Source organism: Equus quagga, chromosome 3 (genome assembly GCF_021613505.1).
Source record: "Equus quagga isolate Etosha38 chromosome 3, UCLA_HA_Equagga_1.0, whole genome shotgun sequence".
In the NCBI taxonomy this organism is placed as follows: Eukaryota; Metazoa; Chordata; class Mammalia; order Perissodactyla; family Equidae; genus Equus; species Equus quagga.
Window position 1 is genome coordinate 30,900,464 of NC_060269.1, and position 19,346 is coordinate 30,919,809.

At 37.5% G+C, this 19,346-nt stretch overlaps 1 protein-coding gene across 14 annotated transcripts in view; it reads left to right on the forward strand.

The window, feature by feature from the left end:
* The window catches only part of IL15 (interleukin 15), a 124,747-nt gene extending 106,665 nt beyond the window's left edge, over positions 1–18,082 (forward strand). For 4 of the 14 annotated variants that reach the window (XM_046657204.1, XM_046657205.1, XM_046657203.1 and 1 more), the window contains 6 exons: positions 2,407–2,505; positions 3,491–3,588; positions 4,906–4,990; positions 10,473–10,517; positions 12,473–12,610; positions 15,364–18,082. In XM_046657204.1, coding sequence (XP_046513160.1) covers positions 2,494–2,505; positions 3,491–3,588; positions 4,906–4,990; positions 10,473–10,517; positions 12,473–12,610; positions 15,364–15,474 — 489 coding nt within the window. In that variant the 5' untranslated portion in view covers positions 2,407–2,493 and the 3' untranslated portion in view covers positions 15,475–18,082. Of the gene's footprint in view, positions 1–2,406; positions 2,506–3,490; positions 3,589–4,905; positions 4,991–10,472; positions 10,518–12,472; positions 12,611–15,363 lie in introns of those variants that run through there. The other 10 variants (XM_046657202.1, XM_046657200.1, XM_046657199.1 and 7 more) reach the window with 4 other exon arrangements.
* Positions 18,083–19,346: the final 1,264 nt, after the last annotated feature.

The following is a 19,346-nucleotide window of genomic DNA, read 5'->3' on the forward strand; positions in this document are numbered from 1 at the left end:
GAACAGTTTGAAAGACCTGTTTTTAAATTATCAGACAGTGGCTTTTTGTTATGCACATGAGATGGATGAGAGACATCCTCTAGTAAGGGACCTACACTTCTCAACCACAGAGTTTGTGAAATTTCTTGCATCCCTCCTCCCCCTGCCCAACCTGGATTGGGAGGTAACCTTTGATAGTTACATGTGTAACATTCACCTGAAGCAAGTCACTTCACCTCTCAGAACCTCAATTTCTTCACTGTAAAGTAAGAGTAATATCTCTTACATAAAGATACTGCCAGGATTGAATATGATAATACATATGAAATAATTTTGTAAACGTGAAAGCACTAGGTAAACAATACTTATTCTAATTAATATTAACATCACTAATAATAATGATAGTAATAGTTAACTTTGAGTCCTGCCTAAAGAGAAAGGAGTAGAGTATTTTACCTTTTCAGGTCTTTTTGTCCCACATGGATTACAGACACAGATACACACATACACACACATTTCTGCTAAAATTCTCGGTCCACTGAACTATAGTAAGTGGCAGGTTGAATACTTTCAAGGCTACTATGAAAACCAGATTTTTGGGGCCCTCCCAGTGGTGTAGTAGTTAAGTTCGATGGCACAGGGTTCACAGGCTCAGATCCTGGGCGCAGACCTAGCACTGGTCATCAAGCCACGCCATGGAGGCATCCATCATAAAATAGAGGAAGATTGGCACAGATGCTAGCTCAGGGCCAGTCTTCCTCAAGCTAAAAAGAGGGAGATTGGCAACAGATGTTAGTTCATGGCCAATCTTCCTCATTAAAAAGAAAGAAAGGAAACCAAATTCTTTGTTAACCCAGAAAACCACACCAGTTCTTTTGCCAAATGACATACAAAGCCTCTGTTATCGTTATTTGCTAGAAGCTTTTGAGTTCGTTTGCTGCCGCATTCCACATGTTTGGCGTGGAGCCTTCTGGCTAAAGCACTTACTCTTTTTTGACGGAACACCAGCTGGAGGTAGTTGGGCAGGTCAGTGAAAGTCACACTGCGTGTGTGGCAACTCACTACTACAAAGGCCCAGGAGTCAAATTCCCATTGTTTACTAAAATAGCCTCTAAGGCCTTATTAACAGTTAATCACCCTTTGTACTGCTGGGTCCCAAGTCAATAAACACTGTTTTTTGAACAATGTGGAGTTTGGGATACCACAGCTTAAAAGGATGTAGGGCATTTAAGAGGCTTTGGAGGAAATTACAGGGGCCGTCCTGGTGGTGCAGCGGTTAAGTTCGCACGTTCTACTTTGGCAGCCCAGGGTTTGCTGGTTCGGATCCGGGGTGCAGACATGGTGCCGCTTGGCAAGCCATGCTGTAGTAGGCATCCCACGTATAAAGTGGAGGGAGATGGGCACAGATGTTAGCTCAGGGCCAGTCTTCCTCAGCAAAAAGAGGAGGATTGGCAGATGTTAGCTCTGGGCTAATCTTCCTAAAAAAAAAAAAAAGAAAGAAATTACAAAGATGATTCCGACATTTTGTAAAATATTTGAAGCACTGAGATAATATAGACAATGAGAATGATTAGAACATGAGAGTAATAAGGAAAATTGGCTTTAATTAAACCAGTTAATCAGTGGATTAGATTGTATATAGCAGGAAGATTAGATTTAATATGTTTTTGCAGAAAAAAAGGCATTCCTACTAGATATACTTTTATAGTATCCTGTTTAACACCTAGATAAGTGCTAGTTTTCCTTTTAAGAGTTATGCATCCTGTATTTTAAAGCAATCATTTTTATATCTCAGAAATATCTAAAAAGTAAAATTATTTAATCATTTGATTCTACAGAATGTAATTGCAGGGAATACGTATGTCTAGGAACATGGCACATTTTTAATTTTAGGGGAAAGACAACAGAGAGAACTTTTTTGACAACAAAGAATAAAGTTTTGTTACTGATGAAATTCTCAAATGATATTTCAATTAATGGTGATTTAATTAAAAGACCGAAGACTTCTATTCATTGTCTATAGAAGTAGCTACTTCTGTTGTAAATTAAATTAACAGTCAGTAGTTTATATGAATCTTGGTATTTGGTTGCTTCTACTTTTAGTGGTATGGCTTTGGAATATGCCAAGCTAGGAGCATAATACAGTGGAAAGGGTTTGGGCTTTGTAATCGGGCAGATCTGCTGTAAAATCCTGGCCATCATGTCCTTGCTGTGGCACCTGGGCAGCTTACCCAAATGCTGCTAATCCTACCCTATGGATACCCTATGGGACTGTTGTGAGGATTAAATGTGATGCATATTAAGTGACTAATAGAGTGCCCGTGAAAAAGTAGGTGCTCAATAAATATTAATTCCCTTCCCTTTCTTCCCCCTGCTAGTCCACTTGTGTTTTTAATGGATCATCCTTTACCCTGGATTGTGTTGTAGGAAGTATTCTGGATGGATGGCTGCTGGAAACTCATTGCCATAGCCAGCTCTTCTTCAATACTTAAGGATTTACCCTGGCATTGAGTAATGAGAATTTCGGTAAGAAAAATTAGATGAAGATAGTATGTGGACTTTTCTTAAAAGGTCTCTTGTGTCTTCAGATACTTCGTAAGTTCCATGACGCTTTTTTAAAGATCCTGGGATGTCTCAGATGTCTGTTCACATATGGATGCTTCTTATTTTGAAAATAAATAAAATAGGTTTTTTAACTCTGTTAACAACCCTGATGTGCTCTTCCTGTCATTGTAAGTGTACTATTTCACTTATTTCACTGTATTTTGTTCTTTAAGTGTCTATCTACTCAGTAAATTGTGTTGTCTTTCAGGACCAGGTCTGGGTATTATTCATCCCTTCAGTGTAGATTCAAGGAAGCATAGATTCTTAGTGGTTAAGGGGGTAGTCAACACTGCTTTCTGAAATTATAAAGGCTGTGAAAACATGAAAGAGGCAGGCAAAAATATTGAGATTCTGGGAAGTTCTAAGATAAGTAATATTCCTAAATCATCAAAGAAAATTATTATATATTGTCTCTCAGGATGCATAGAGTATCTCTAGTTGGTTCCACTTCTATCCAATTTTTCTCCCAAATGTTATTAATATATAATTAATTTTCACATAGTTACATGAAATTAATATAAAACTAGTTAACCTGTGTTAGTAATTCATGTTTTTAATCTGTGCCTTATAAAATATGTTGGACTGTTAAAAAGGAAAAAAAGATGAGAGGGAGGTTAAGGATAATAGAAACAAATTAAGTGGTGACGTTGGTATATATGTACATTTTTTCAAAATTAATATGTACTAAATATGTATTAAAGAATTTTTCACATAGGAGACAAAGCTAGAGGTACAGGAGAAAGCAAAAGAAAATAAATTCTAGTTTCATTAATTCTGATAAGGGACATTAATTCTGAAATTTTGATAAATTTACATTTTTGCACCTAAAATATGCTAAAACATTTTAAATCTTACTTTTTAACTAAAAATAATTTTTAACCATTTTGTCTGTGATTGTATTTTTCAGAAACCCTATCTGAGAAGTACTTCCATCCACTGCTACTTGTGTTTACTTCTGAACAGTCATTTTTTAACTGAGGCTGGCATTCATGTCTTCATTTTGGGGTAATTTTATCTTCCCGCATAAATATCATCATGTTAGTGGCCATGATCATTGTTCTTCAATATCCTCTCTATTAAATTAGTTCCTGTTCAGTTTGCTTACATCCCGAGGTACTCAGCATTTGGGGTATGCTAGAGGGCAGATTATGGAGACTCAGAGGAGGTTTGACAAACTCTCAATCGAGCATTTCTATTCTGGTAATAATACAAATGAGTATTATATCCTCCAAATAAATTGGACCTCTTGGTATCTAACTAAACTTGGAAGTACACTCCTTATTAATATCTTGCATGATTTTCACGGCAGTAAAAAAAATAGATGTTTAGGTCTTGCCTATGTTACTTTTTTATCTATCCCTGGCACTAACTGCTCCTATCCTTTAAGCCCTGTCCTAGTTCAGTTTTTCCTCCTAATAAGCATTCATATTTTTCCATGCCTATTAATCTTTTCTTCTCTCTTAGATGCAGCTAATACACTGTACCCAGTTGGCCCAAGCACCAAACCTATAGTTATTGTAATCTGACTCTCAGTTCAGTTTTACTCCACTAATGCTTTCATGGTATGGGGAACCATAGATTCATGCAGGTAAATCTTCCTTGCAAGAAAGATTAGTGTTGGCTCTCAAGCTTCTGGAAAGATCGATCAGGAAGAGACTGTTTTTCCTGAGGCTCTAAGAATCATTCCACAGTCATTTGGTCGGTAAATATGTCTTTTGTCAGGATATTAAATTTCTGTTCTACCAAAATGAGCAAGTACATGATTTTGCAGCTTAGACTGGGCTCAAGTCTATAAAGTGTTTGGAGAAAGATGCTGCAAGCATCATAATAGTGTGAGCAGCATGCAAAAGGCCCTGTCTAACCTACTGTAAAGAACATTTACTGTCAAAATCATTACATGAAAATCATTACTGCTTATTTTAAGAATTTTACCTATTTGTTAAACTTAAAAGTCTGATGGAACCTCTACTTAAAGAAAAGTAGTATTCGTTCAAAAAGATTTACTGAGCACCGCCACACATCAGGCACTATTTGTACCTCATTGTAATAAATTGCACTAGGTTGTTTATAAGTTATCCTTCCAAATTAGGCTTTTCTCTAATCCAGGTTGGTCAGTCCTCAAGTTAAGCCTAAAGTGTCAAGGATACACTATCTGTTTGGTGCTGACATTCGTCTACAAGGCTGTCGAATGCAGAGGCAAGGATAACACTCGTCTTTTCCCTAGTCAGAATGAAAAATTCTTGATTGTTCTTTTGCCTGTAGTGGTCATGAAGACAATGTGATGTTCATTCAAAAGGCTTTGCTCTTTGGTTTTGCTTCCAGCTGTATCAGTGCAGGTCTTCCTAAAACAGAGGCAAACTGGCAGGATGTAATAAGTGATTTGAAAAGAATTGAAGATCTTATTCAAGTAAGTACTCATTTTTCTATGAAATATCTGCTACTATTGCTATGGAGTATGGCTCTCCCTGTGTTTTGCTGTCAATCTTAATGAAATCTCATTGGAACAGTAATATTTTTGTAGAAATTTGTGAGCCTTGTAAAGCCTTACATAAGATCTTTTACTTACAATTTTCAGATCCTAATTATCTTTAAAACTCAATTTATGAGTGGCCCAGCATGAAGAGCTCTCTGTCACCATAAGCAAGAGACTCCCTTCTCTTACCAGAGAAACCAGGTGGCTTGGTGGCACTTGTAGGGAGAATGGCCTGACCTAGGGAAGGGCTTTCTGCTCTAGGGGCTACAGAACCCCGTCTCCCACTTGGAGACACCAGCTGGCATGGCAGAACCTGCAAGGAGGCAGAGATCAGGAGCCCCACTGACAACAGGGCCAGGGAAGTGCCTTCAGCGCCAGTGGGCAACTCAGCAGGGACCAGTGAGAGTCCCAGGGGCACCAGGTGAGCTAAGCTTTCCAAATTAGCACCACCAAGATTCTGAAAACTAAACTGTCATTGGAATCACACCATATAAACATAGGTCAGAACCTGCATGCTAAACCTCAACAGGGTAGCTGCATGCTAGTATAGAAGAGTTAGATAGACTAGGGTCTCCTAATGTAATAGCTCAAATACGAGAATAAAATGGAAAATTATTCATCATAGAAAGAAGCAGGAAAATCACAACTTGAATGAGAGAAAACTCTGAAACAGACTCTGAAACTGAGATGAATTGGAATTATTTGACGAGAACTTTAAAGTAGCCATCATAAAAATGTGCCAGAAAGCAATTACAAATACCCTTGAAACAACTGGAAAAAATAGAAAATCTTAGCAAAATAATACAATATGTAAAAGGAATCAAATAGAAATTACAGAACTGAGAAATCAAATAACTGAAATACAAAGCAAACTGGAGAGGCTCATTAGCAGAATGAATATGACAGAGGAAGGACAGCGAACTTCAAGACAGAATAATAAGAAAACAACAAACTAAAAAAATGGCTCTGGGATCTTTGGGACAAAGATCTAGCATTCCTAGCATTAGCAACCCAGAAGGAGAGGAGAAAGAAAATATAGTAAAAGACAGAGATTGGCCAAATTGATAACAAAACGCATACCAATTTTATGCTGTCTACGAGGAACTCACTTCAAATCCAATAACAGGTAGATTGAAATTAAAAAGAGAGAAAGAGATAAACTATATTGTAGTGAGTTGAGTCATGTCCTGCCCCCCCAGAATTCATGTCACCCAGAACCTCAGAATGTGAGCTTCTTTGGAAATATAATTAATTAAGATGAATTCATACTGGGGTATGTTTGGACCTAAATCCAATGACTACTGTCCTTATAAGAAGAGAACAGGACACAGAGAGACTCACAGAGAAGAGACCATGTGAAAATGGAGGGAGCTAACGACCGAAGAAGGTTGGAATGATGCAGCTACAAGCCAATAAAGGCCAAGGATTGCCAAGAGCCACCAGAGACTTGGGAGGGGTAAGGAAGAATTGTTCACTAGACCCTTCAGAGGGAGCATGGTCTTATTGACACCTTGATTTTGGACTTCTAGGTTCCAGAACTGTAAAAGAATAAATTTCTGTTGTTTCAAGCCACTTACTTTGTGGTACTTTGTTATAGCAGCTCTAGGAAGCTGATACATATGCACATAATAATTTTAAAAATCAGAAGTGGCTTTATTAATATCATGTGAAGTAGACTTCACCGAAAATAAAATTACTAGAGTCAAGAGGGACATTACATAATGATGAAAGATCAGTCCACTAGGAATATATAATGATCTTAAATGTGTACACGCCAAGAAATGAAGCCTCAAAATGCATGAAGCAAAAACTAATAGCACTGAAAGGAGAAACAGACAAATCCACAGTTATAGTCGAAAAGGATATAGAAGAATTGGACGACCCAATCAACTGACAATATCTAATTTACATAGATGGAACATTTCACCCACCAAGGGCGAATGCTACTTTTTTCAAGCACCATTCATCAAGACTAAATATATCCTGAGCCATAAAACAAACTTTAACAAATTTATCAGAATTGAAATCATTCAGAGTGTGTTCTCTGACCACAGTGGAATCAACTAGAAATCAATTATGTAAATACAAAAGGAAAATCTCCAAACACTTGGAAATTAAATAATATGCTTCTAAATATTCCATAGGTCAAAGAGTAAGTTTTGAAGGATATGAAAGAATACATAGAACTGAATGAAATGAAAACACAACATATCAAGATATGTGGGATTCAGCTATAGAAATACTGAGAGGGAAATTTATAAAACTCAATGATTACATTAGAAAAGAGGAAAGATCTCCAATCAACTAAGTTCCCTGCTCAAGAAACTGGAAAAAGAAGAGCAAAATAAGCCCAATGCAAGCAGAGGGAGGGAAGTAATGAAGATAAGACCAGGAAATTAATGATATTAAAATCAGGAAAACAATAGAGAAAATTAATGAAACATGAAGCGCCTTATTTGAAAAAAAATCAATAAAAGTGATAAAACTCTGGCAAGACTGACAAATATAAAAAGAGAGAAGACACAAATCATCAATACCAGAAATAAAATTGGAGGCTCTCACTATAGAAACTGCAACCGTTAAAAAGATAATAAAGAATAACCATGAACAACTTTACTCTTATAAATTTGACAATTTTGAGGAAATGGACCAATTCCTCAAAAACCACAAACTACCAAAACATAACCAAGATGAAGCAGATAATGCAAAAACTTCTATAACCACTGCAGACATAAAGTCATCACATACAAGCTCCCCGAAAGAATCTCCAGGCCCGTCTGGTCTCACTGGAACATTCTACCAAACATTTAAAGAAGAAATAACACCAAATTTACATAGTCTCTTCCAAAAATAGAAGAGGGGGGAACACTTCGCAATTCATTTTAGGAAGCAAGTATTACTCTGATGCTAAAACCAGACAAAGACAGTACCAAAAAAGAAAACTACAAATGCCTCTAATGAACTTAGATGCAAAAATTCTCAATAAAATAATACCAAACCAAATCCACCAATGTATTAAAATAATTATATGCCATGGCCAAGTGGGATTTATTTCAGGTATGAAAGATCTGTTCAGTATTTGAAAATCAATTAATGTAATCCATTGTTATCAACAGGCTAAAGAAGAAAATCATATCATATCAAGAAAGTCAAATCCTGTCAATTGATGCAGAAAAGACATTTACAAAAATACAAAACGTATTCATGATAAAGTTTCTCAGAGAACAAGGAACAGAGAGAGAACTTCCTCAACCTGATAACAGAGCATACGCGAAAAACCTAGAGCAAACATTATACTTAGTGGGGAAAGACTGAGTGCTGTTCCCTAAGACTGGAAACAAGGCGAGCATGTCTTCTCTCATCCCTCTTAATTCCACATGGTACTGGAACTTTAGCTAAATGAGTAAGGCAAAAATAGAGAAACAACAGGCATAAGGCAAGAAAAAGAAATAAAAGGTATGCAGATTATAAAGGAAGAAATGACAAATCACCCCAGATCTTTTTTGGGAGAAAATACCAATTAATAGCTATATTTTATTTAGATAATATAAATTAAAACCACAATGACATATCACTATGCACCTATAAGAATATATAAAATCAAAAATAGGGATAATGCCAAATGTTGGCAAGGATGTGGAGAAACTGAATCATTTATATATTGCCAGTGAGAGTGTAAGAGTGTACAGCCACTCTACAGTAGTTTGGCTGTCTTTTATAAAGCAAAACATGCATTTACCACGACCCAACAGTTGCAGTCCTGAACATTTATATTGGAGAAATGAAAACTTATGTTCACACGAAAAACATGTACTGAAATGTTCCTAGGGCTTTATTTATAATAGTTAAGAACTGGAAACAACCAAAATGTCCTTCCGTGGGAGAATAGTTAAGCTGGTACATTTTATCATGGAATAACGGTGAGCAATAATATGAAACGAATTACTGATATTCACAACAAGCTGGATGGATCTCCAGAGTAATATGCTGTGTGGGAAAAAAAAGCCAATCTAGATAAATAAACTGTGCTACGTCCATACAATGAAATATTATTCAGTAATAATAATAAAAAAAAGAGCTCTCAAGGCACGAAAAGACATGGAGGGACCTTAAAAGCATATTGCTAAGTGAAAGAAGCCAATCTAAAAAGGGTTCATACTGTATGATTCCAACTATATGATGTTCTGGAAAAGGTAAAACTATGGAGACAATAAAAAGATCTATGGTTGCCAAGGGTTAGGGGAATGAAAGGGATGAGTAGGCAAAGCACAGGTGATTTCTAGGGCAGTGAAATTATTTTGTATGATACAGTAATGGTGGATACATGTCATTATACATTTGTTAAAACCCATAGAATGTATAACACCGAGTGAATCCTAGTGTAATAATGTAGTGTATGTAATCTATGGACCTCAGTTAAAAATGCATCAATATCGACTCATCCATTGTAATAGATGTACCACACTAATGCAAGATATTAATAATAGGGGAAACTGGAGGAGGTGGGCAAGGGGATATATGGGAACTTTCTGCTCATGTTCTGTAAACCTACAGTTGCTTGAAAAATAAAGTCTATTAATTTGTTCAAAAGGCCAATCTCAGTAGCCAGCCCAGTGGCCGAGTGGTTAAGTTCACATGCTCCGCTTGGGTGGCCCAGGGTTTCGTCAGGTCCCATCCTGGCACAGACTTGGTACCTCTCATCAGGCCATGCTGAGGCGGCGTCCCACATAGCACAACCAGAGGGACTCACAACTAGAATATACAACTGTACTGGGGGCTTGGGGAGAAGAAGAGAAGAAAAAAAACATATTGACAACAGATGTTAGCTCAGGTGCCAATCTTAAAAAAAAAATCCAATCTCAAAAGGTTACACACTACATGATTCCATTTATATAACATTCTGAAGTGATATCACAGGAATGGAGGGCACAGAAGTGGTTGCTAGGGATTAGATGGGTGGGGGAGGGGGTATGTGGGGAGGAAGGTAGTTTTAGCTACGAAAGAGTAGCAGGAGGATCCTTATGGTGATGGAGCTGTTCTGTGACTTAACCTTGGTGGCGGTTACATGAATTTACACACTGATAAGATTGCATAGAACTACACACACACACACACACACACACGTGCTAATGCACATAAAACTGGTGAAACCTGAACAAGGTGGATGGATTGTATCAATGTCAGCTTCCTGGTTGTAACATTGTGCTACGGTTATGCCAAATATTACCATTGTGGGGAAACGGTGAAAGGTCCACCAGATCTCTTTGTATTTTCTCTTACAATTGTATATGAATTTAAAATTATCTCAAAGCAAATTTAACTTAAAAAAGCTTGATTTAATGTTTTCAGTAGGTTGTTCTCATTATATCTAAAGCAGGACATGGCTTCTCATATGATCTAACTTTTTTCCTTTCAGTCTATACATATTGATGCCACTTTATATACTGAAAGCGATGCTCATGTGAGTATAGTTTATTTTTTTTCAAAATTGCTATATTTTCCAGTTTTCAAAAGTCTAAGAAGTATATTTTCATGAATTTACTGACGTATGCGTAGTTTTAAAATCTAACTTTTGGTGTGTTCTTACAACATATGATAGATATATTTCATAAGTAATTGTTGAGGCTGTGGCACTTGGGGACAAAGAGCTACATAGATGCTATTTTTGTAATAGTGGCAAATCAAAATATAAAAAAGCCTTTTCCGTCAATGTCAAACAAAACATATTACACGTTTGTGATGCAATTAGATCATGATGCAATTAATGCAAGAATCAGGTTAGCGGATTCAATTTGAAGGTATCCAACATATCAGTTGTTTTCAGTGCTGTAGTGCATTACAATCTTTAATCATATTTTCCACAAATTGCTTAAATGCATTCATTTTCTACATTTTGCATGAATCTACAATGATCAGAAAAGGATTCTGGCTGGTTATTCCCTATGTGAGAAAAGAAACAAACACAACCCATAAAACCTATCAGAATTCAAAAATGATCTTGAGCTTGTTTCATTAATATGCTGACCTTGCCTAAGGCGTGTATGATTTCAGCCATGTTGCTAGTCTTCCCTCTGGATTGGTTGTTAAAAGCCAAGAAACAAATCCCCAACTTCTTCTCCTCATGGAAAACAAAGTCTGTGTTGTGTGCATTCAAAACAGTGAGTCGTCCTTCTGTTGTTCCTCAATTAGAACTTCTCTGAAACAGAAAGTTCTGCCCCCACCAAAACTGTCTAAGCATTGGAAAGAAGCCATAGCCAGAAACTAGAAAAAAATGGATATTCATCAACTGCTTGGATAGTACTGATGCACATAGAAATTGTCTCCCTCCTTTGACTTCGGCATGTTTTCCATTTTTCTTTGCATTTTTTCAGACTAGAAAGCAGTCAATTAACCACCAACACTCAGCATCCTGAGACTGCTTTTTTCAAAAAGATAACCTTGCAACTCTTGGGTTGTAGGAAGAAGCTGCGACTGAAGTTTCGATGTAAACCCTGACTCAGCCACTTCCTAGCTGTGTTACCTTGAAAGTCACTAAACATTTTTGAACCTCAGTTTTGTAATCTTATCATTATATTTATTATTTATTTTGTTATCAATATGATGACAGTACTTACCCTTTCAATCCGGAGCAGCTGCTGAGGGGGATAAGGAATATTACCAGTGCCAGGCTCATGAGTGTGTTCCTTCATTCATTCATTTAGTAAGCATTGTGCCTGCAGGGTCCCAGGCATCGTATAAGGCACTGAGAACACAAAGTCAAACAAGTCTGGGGATCCCCAGATGTTCGTTAAATGCTTCTTTTCTTTTAAGTTTAGGTTTTTGGTAAAGTGAAAAACTTTACCAAAGTTTTGTTGTGGGAAACGCATTTTTGTGGTACCTGAAAGGTACCTGTCTGATTTGGCCAGCTTGTGAGGAGGCAGGACTTCTGCTTTGATTTTTCTAACAAATGTCTTGGAATCACAGTTGCCTCTGGCACTATGGAACTTTCAGGAACAGAATGAATAGCGCCTACCACTGTTTCAAATGTTAACACTACAGTTTTATTCTTAATATTCTTCCCCGTGCACTGTGTATATGATTGTCTTGAGAGTTTCAGGACAGCGTTATCATCATCTTACCCAGAGGAAATTTGCTCAGTACGGAGAAGTGGCTTATTATTTCCATGTTTTCTGGTTTTATATTCTTTCTTCGCCATCCTTCTTAATTGTTTTGCTGTCAGTTTGTTTTGGTTTTGGTTTAAAAGCCGAAAGAGAAAAAAAAATCAAGCTGCTTCCTGTGTAAAACTTCTTAGGGGTATTGTGTTTCTTTATAAAATATTTGGATTGACAGTTACAAACGTCAAAATTACATCTATGTGAGAATGAGTAATGGGAGAACAACTTTATTTCAAAATGGTTCTTTGTAATTCTGTTTTAGCCCAATTGCAAAGTAACAGCGATGAAGTGCTTTCTCCTGGAGTTACATGTTATTTTGCATGAGTCCAGAAACGAGGACATTAAGGAAACAGTAGGAAACCTTATCATCCTAGCAAACAGCAGTTTATCTTCTAATGGGGTGAGTCATCCAATAGTTATGGGGAACTACAGTGGATGTGTTGAGCGTGATTGGGAGAAGTCATTAGCTGGATATAATGGACAAGCAGACCCTCTGGAGGTGCCCTTGGGAGTGGGAGTTAATTCCCATGGAGTGGTATCCAGAACTGGCACCAGCACTAGTGTGCACACAGTCCAAAACTGTTCATTGATTTATTCATTCAACAGACAGTTACTACATGATGCCAGGCAGTATGCTTTGGTGCTAGAGTGACAGTGGTGAACCAGTCAGGTCACTGACCTCAAGGTGTTTATCACAATGTGCAATGGATAGACATTAATATAATTACATAATTAAGTGTTTAGCATCAATAATAGCAGTCCACGTTTATTTAGTTTTTACTCTGTGCCAGACACTGTCCATCCAGGGTCAAGTGGTAATTCATTGAATCCTCACAATAAATCTATAAGACAATTATCCTTGTTTCTGTTTTAAGGTTGAGGAAACTGGAATACTGAGAGCTTGAATCATTTCCTCCAATTCATGCAGCTAGTAAAATAGGGAGCCAGGATACACACCCAAGCAGTGTCACTCCAGAGTGTGTCTTCCTATCTACTGAAAGAGTAATAATAAAAATATTAAAATTTCAGTGTAATTTGGGCCATCCCAGGCATCATAAGCAGTGTAGGGTTCCAGGAAAGCAAATAGTAGGGACTCCCATCGTAGGCTGGGGGATCAGCTAAGCAAAGGCCCTGAGGTACAAAGGATTATGGCTTTCATGGCAAAACACTAGTGGCCAAAGGAAGGTGGATAGAAAGAAGTTTTATAAACAAAGAAAGCATAATAATTTGTTAACTTAACAAATACTCTCGGGCCCCATTGTAGGCTCTCAGGATAACAGAAGTGAAAAAAACACACGTGGTCCCTCCTCTTACGGAGGAAAGAAGCATAAGTAAGCCAATCAATAAGCAAATGAATAATAAGTCAGTTATTTATTAAGTCCAATGGCCTAAAAGAAGGCAGATAAGGGGGCTGGGATTCTATCTGGGGAAGGTTTACCTGCTAAGCTGACCTTTGGCAAAGGCAGGAGGCAAGGGGACTTCAGGATACGCAGAGAGGTAGGTTCCAGCAGAAGCAACAGAAAGTGCAAAGACCCTGAGCTCGTGTGGCTGAACACCTTGGATTTTCCCTAAAGATGCAAGGCTGCTTTAGATCTCTGCTTAAACGTCACCTTCTCAGTGATGTCACCTCTTTACAGTTGCAATCCCATCTCCACATCATCACGCCCTGTCCCCTTCTCTGCTTATCCCACCATCTGACACACTATGTGTTTTACTTAATGGATATTGTCTGCTTTTCCCTACCACAATGTCAGCTTTCAAAGAGGCAGGCATTTTTGTCTTTTTCAATGCTTTCAATGTTTTCAATCCCAAAACAATGCCCAGCATATACTAGGTATTCGATGTATTTATGACATGAATATATTAATGTTTAAAATATTCTTGTGATATGTTATCTCTGTTATCAATTGAAAGACTGAGCCATGCAACAGATACCTTACGACAGTATCAGTGGTGAACTCTTTAAGGTGCATGTTCACAGCCACCCTCATCACGACATGAAGTGACACGTAGTGGAAGGAGGAGGCAGGACTGTACCATCACAAGACCTGGACAGGGAGAATTTCAATGATTATGTCAGCTGAAACGAGTCACTTAATAACTCTGCCTTCCTCTCTGACATGATGATTTTCAAGATCAAATAGGACAGTATTATATGGAATATGACAGTACCTGGCATAGAGTATGTCCATAGAGTATATTGGTGAATCTGAGTTTCAAATGCTTAATGGCTATAAAATCTAATTTTGATTTTTACTGGTACAGCTTTCGTGGTTCAGATGATCTCTAAAAAATTTATTTATGATTGCTACATTTGGAATATTCTAGTTACCCATGAAACTGTGTTTGAATTACAGCAATTTGTGGTATTCACCTAAATAGTTCAATTCAACCAATAATCATTGTATGAGCAATATGTGCCAACCTCTGTGCTAGATGCTAGGGAAACAAAAATACATGCCCTTGCCCTACTGGAGGAGCTTAGAGAACAGTGATATAAAAAGCATAAAACTCCATACTATTAATATAATATGTGATGTGATATGAGGGAGCATCTAGACTAGGGATTCTGAGAATGTAGAGAGGGGACATTTAGCCCAGCCCTAGGAGCTCACAGGTTCAGGAAAGCCTAATGGAGACAGCACCTGAGTGATCTCAGGTGTGGGTAGCAGTAGCTGAAATAGGAAGTGTGGAACAGGCAGAGAGAAAAGCAAACGCAGGGAGGCATCTAATAGCATAATGTGTGCTTAGGGGAAAAGGATGAGTTCAGTGTTCCTAGGGCATCACGTTTGAGGCAGTGGGAAAGGTGAAAGAAATAGGTAAGGAACAGCTCAAAGGAGGGCCTGTGCACCATGCAGGGAGGCATGGATGCTATGCTAGGGTAGATGACCGGAAACCATTGGAGGGCACTAAGCAGGAAGTCCATGCTCTGATAGACATGGCTTATTTTTTTTCAATGTCCTTAATCTATTAGGAAAAATAAGCCCATATCAAATCTCTCAGTTCTCTTTTCCTATAGTTCTTCCTAATATAAAATTAATTTGCCAAAGTTTTCACATCTCAGGACGTCACGACATTGTTCAAATGATGTGATATTCTCAGGAAAGAAATATATTAGACTTTCCAATCTAATCCTTTCTTTTTATTTGGCAGAATGTTACAGAATCTGGATGCAAAGAATGTGAGGAACTGGAGGAAAAAAATATTAAAGAATTTTTGCAGAGTTTTGTACATATCGTGCAAATGTTCATCAACCTTCCTTGATCACAATCGATCCTCTTCAGCAATTCTGTTATTAATAAACATCTTCCCACTGCTTAGAGGCAATGAAACGCTGTGCATTTCAAATGTGCTGCCAAAACAAGTTTTTTTAGCAAGATGATCAGGATCTTGGATCAGATGAACTCTTAGAAATGAAGAGTCAAAACTGTCACCGAGTAACGTGGTGTCTACGAACTGTCCTCAGACTGATTTTACTCATTTATTTTTAATTTATTATTGAAATTGTACATATTTCTAACATAATATAAAATGTTGAATAAAATTGTGTACATATTTTGTCCTTTGAAATCGCACTGATATTTTATCTCTTGAAAGAAAATAGACAACATTTGTTCAAGGGTGAGAGTCAAATGTCTTAATGACTGGTGGGGCTGGGTACCACTGCTGCAGGTGAACAGATGCTCCAGCCAGCGTGGAACCCCTGACTACCAGGCCGCATTTCCTTCACCATTAGGTGTAGACTCATGGGAAAAACTAACTACCGAGGAAAAAGGAGGACTACGTATGACCCTGCGCTTTACTCTGTCATTTAGTTATTGATATATAAAGCACGTGTTATGAAAGAAGGAAATTGCAAGTACCTAGTGTGTAATGTGCCTCAGTAAGTCTTTGGTGGCGGCAACAGTAAACCTGCACTGAGAGGTAGAATTGTGTACAGAAAACTAATGGTTGCAATGAGTTTATATTTCATGCTTTCTCAAATACAGGTATTTTATTTTTCACATTCTTTTTTACTATATTTGTAGAATTAAAAAAAAACTGCCGATTTGCTAGAGCCAACATTATCTGAGAGAAAATAATTGTTTATATATATTTTACAATATGCTGTCCAAAATTTGCAATCTTTCTTCTAATGGAACTATGACTAAACTGAACTATTCTTGTCTCGTTACAAATTTATTTCATCCACTTCACTTCTGACAGTCTCCACTGAGGGACCATAGGGCAGGAATTGATCTCCTGAGAATTAGATTTCTCTCCATTGCACAGTACAAACTGGTCCTCTGTTGAAACATTCTTTGATCACCCCATCCGTGCTCATATATCTCATTGCTCTAGTCAATATACGATTAAAACTTTCTTTCAAGATAGTTTTGGAGAAATCTGTATCCTATTTGACTTTCAAAGAGTCATGCATTGCCTCTCATTTTGTTCCCTAATCTCCGTCCAAACAAACAGTATTAGGCAGCCACAGTTTAAAGTTTAGGGTTTGGGATTGGGGCAGATTTTGTTTTTTTTTTATTTCATCTGAGATGGGAGTTTTTTCCAATCCAGCTTCTATTTTTATATTTATTTTTTTCTTAGCTTTTCTATTAATGGAGAATAGGAAAAATGCACCGTTTTTCACTGTGAGTTTCCAATCCAATCCTTAGACAAAAGTTGGCCCCTCTTCCAATGGTGGTTGGGATGGGGGAAGGAAAATCATGATGGCAGTCACATTACCAGTAATATTTTATAGTGACCAATAATCCATCCTGGTTATATAAGCACACAAGTGGGCTTAAAATTTGGCATTTTCCAGTGCTCAAAATCAGAATTCCTCCCACGCTAGTTACTTAATATGGATCGCTTCAATAGATCTTAAGAAACTCAAGGCATAGATCTACAACTCCTTAAAACACTCTTAGCTAACTTACAAAGCAATCACGTAAAACAATATAAATTTTATTTTTCATGCTTATATACTTAACAAAACTAATCTTTCTTTTGAGTTTCAAAATCTGCCCTTCCTGAACTGTCTTCCTTAATTAGCCAGCCCAATGTCATTTGCCTAGACTAAGATACCGGTTTTATGTCTCACTTACTGCCCTAAATGCTGGAAGTATTGACATACCTCACATATAATAAAGAAAGCACAAATCCATAGATTTAGAACCTCCAAGAGTAAAGGCGAGCCTAGTAAAAATCAGGTTTACCATCCAAAGTCATGTTGATGGATTATATTCTTATCTTTCTTAATTTCAGATAAAGAAAAAGATATATGAAAGAATATTATTTCTAACTTCTCCCTGGCAGTAAACAAAAGGAGCTAGAAGGCAGAGGACGTGGAAATGCAAACAGAACCAATACATAATTTGTGAGCCCAGAGATTTTTAAAACCCAGTCACAAGTCTGGTTTTATATACTCTCATTCTTTATCTTAGAACCGAGAATCGATGGAATTATTTTGTTTTGCTGCTGTTGTTGTGAGAGGAGCTTATGTGTTTCAATGTGTTACTGTTTATGGCTGTCAAATTCAAGGGCTCATAAGGTCAAATCGACACATACAATATGAAAATCAAGTAATGTGATTGATTCCTCTCTTACCCCCACACAGAAATACTACAGCATGCATTTTTGTTCTTTCATCTGTGCTTTATCAGGCTTAGTGTAAGCTTCTTGCATTCACATGAGAGTCACGGTTAACTCATGCATGTCATGTATAAATATTTTGCCCAAAGGAAATCCCATTTCCATAGAGATTTGATTCAGTGCTTCTGAGTGTGTCTGATGACTGAATTTTGTCTTTGCTAGGGAATTTATTATTCAAGGTAAACTTTAGCTTCATTGAAAAGTCCCCTAATTGTATAATCTATCTGTTGCAACATAGAAGAAAAATGAATGAATCATTAATAAAGAGTCATTATTTTGTCCTATATCTTACTTCTTCAATCTAGTATTTCAAAATAAGGTAACTATTACAGGAATTGAAGAGAAAATTGTTACACAGAAGCAGAATTGAAATTCGTACATTCAGTTTTTACAAACTTCATCAACACTTTCAGAATATTATCATCAGAGAATCCAGTGTCACCCTATAGGGGTTTTGTCTTCATCATCATCATTATCACTATTTTCTTTCATTAAAAAATTCAGCCCTGGGGCTGGTCTGGTGGCGTAGTGGTTAAATTTGCATGCTCTGCTTCAATGGCCTGGAGTTCGCCAGTTTGGATTCTGGGCATGGACCTACACACTGCTCATCAAGCCATGCTGTGGCAGCGTCCCACATAGAAGAACTAGAAGGACTTGCACCTAGGATATACGGCTATGTACTGGGGCTTCAGGGAGGAAAAAAAAAAGAAGAAGAAAGATTGGCAACAGATGTTAGCTCAGGGCCAATCTTCCTCACACAAAAATAAATAAATACAGTGAGTCAATGACATAATGGACCTAATATCCTTCCATCTTAAAAACAAGGCATTTACCCCTTTAGGAATTGTAAGCCTACTTACTGAAAATCTACTGTGTGCAAACATTATGCTCAGGGCTGCAGTTACTGCTATGACATAAGACAGCCACAGTCTCAGCCCTCGTGAAGTTTCTATTCTAGCAGAAAGGTCATATTATCAAATTAATCACTGGAATGCTTATTCAATTATTATCCCTTCTATGAAGGGCCCCAGGAGAGCATATAAAGAGAGGAGCAGATTCGTTCAAGATGTCAGAGATAGCTTCTCTGAGGCAGTGATATCTGAGCTCAGCTATGAATTATAATTAAGAATTCTCTGGGCAGGTGGGGTGGGGGGGAGTAGGAAGAATCAGGTGGAGAAACAGCCTGCCAAAATCTTCAGTCGGGAAGGATTATAGCATGTTCAAAGAGTGGACGGCAGGCCAGAGAGGCTAGGGTCAGAGAAAGCACTGAAAGGAACTGTTAAGTATCACCTGGTCTTATGGGCTCTGGTAAGGATTTTGCTTTAGCCTCCAAAAGAAAGAGACTCATTCTGGCTTGTACAAAAAATACAGGAGGCATTGTTTCTACTGTCCAGACAAGATTTGAAGTCAAAAATTGCCTTACCACTAAATCCCAGGGTAATAAAATTATTTCTAATAACATCATCTTACACACACCTCATTATCGCAGTTATTTAATGAAT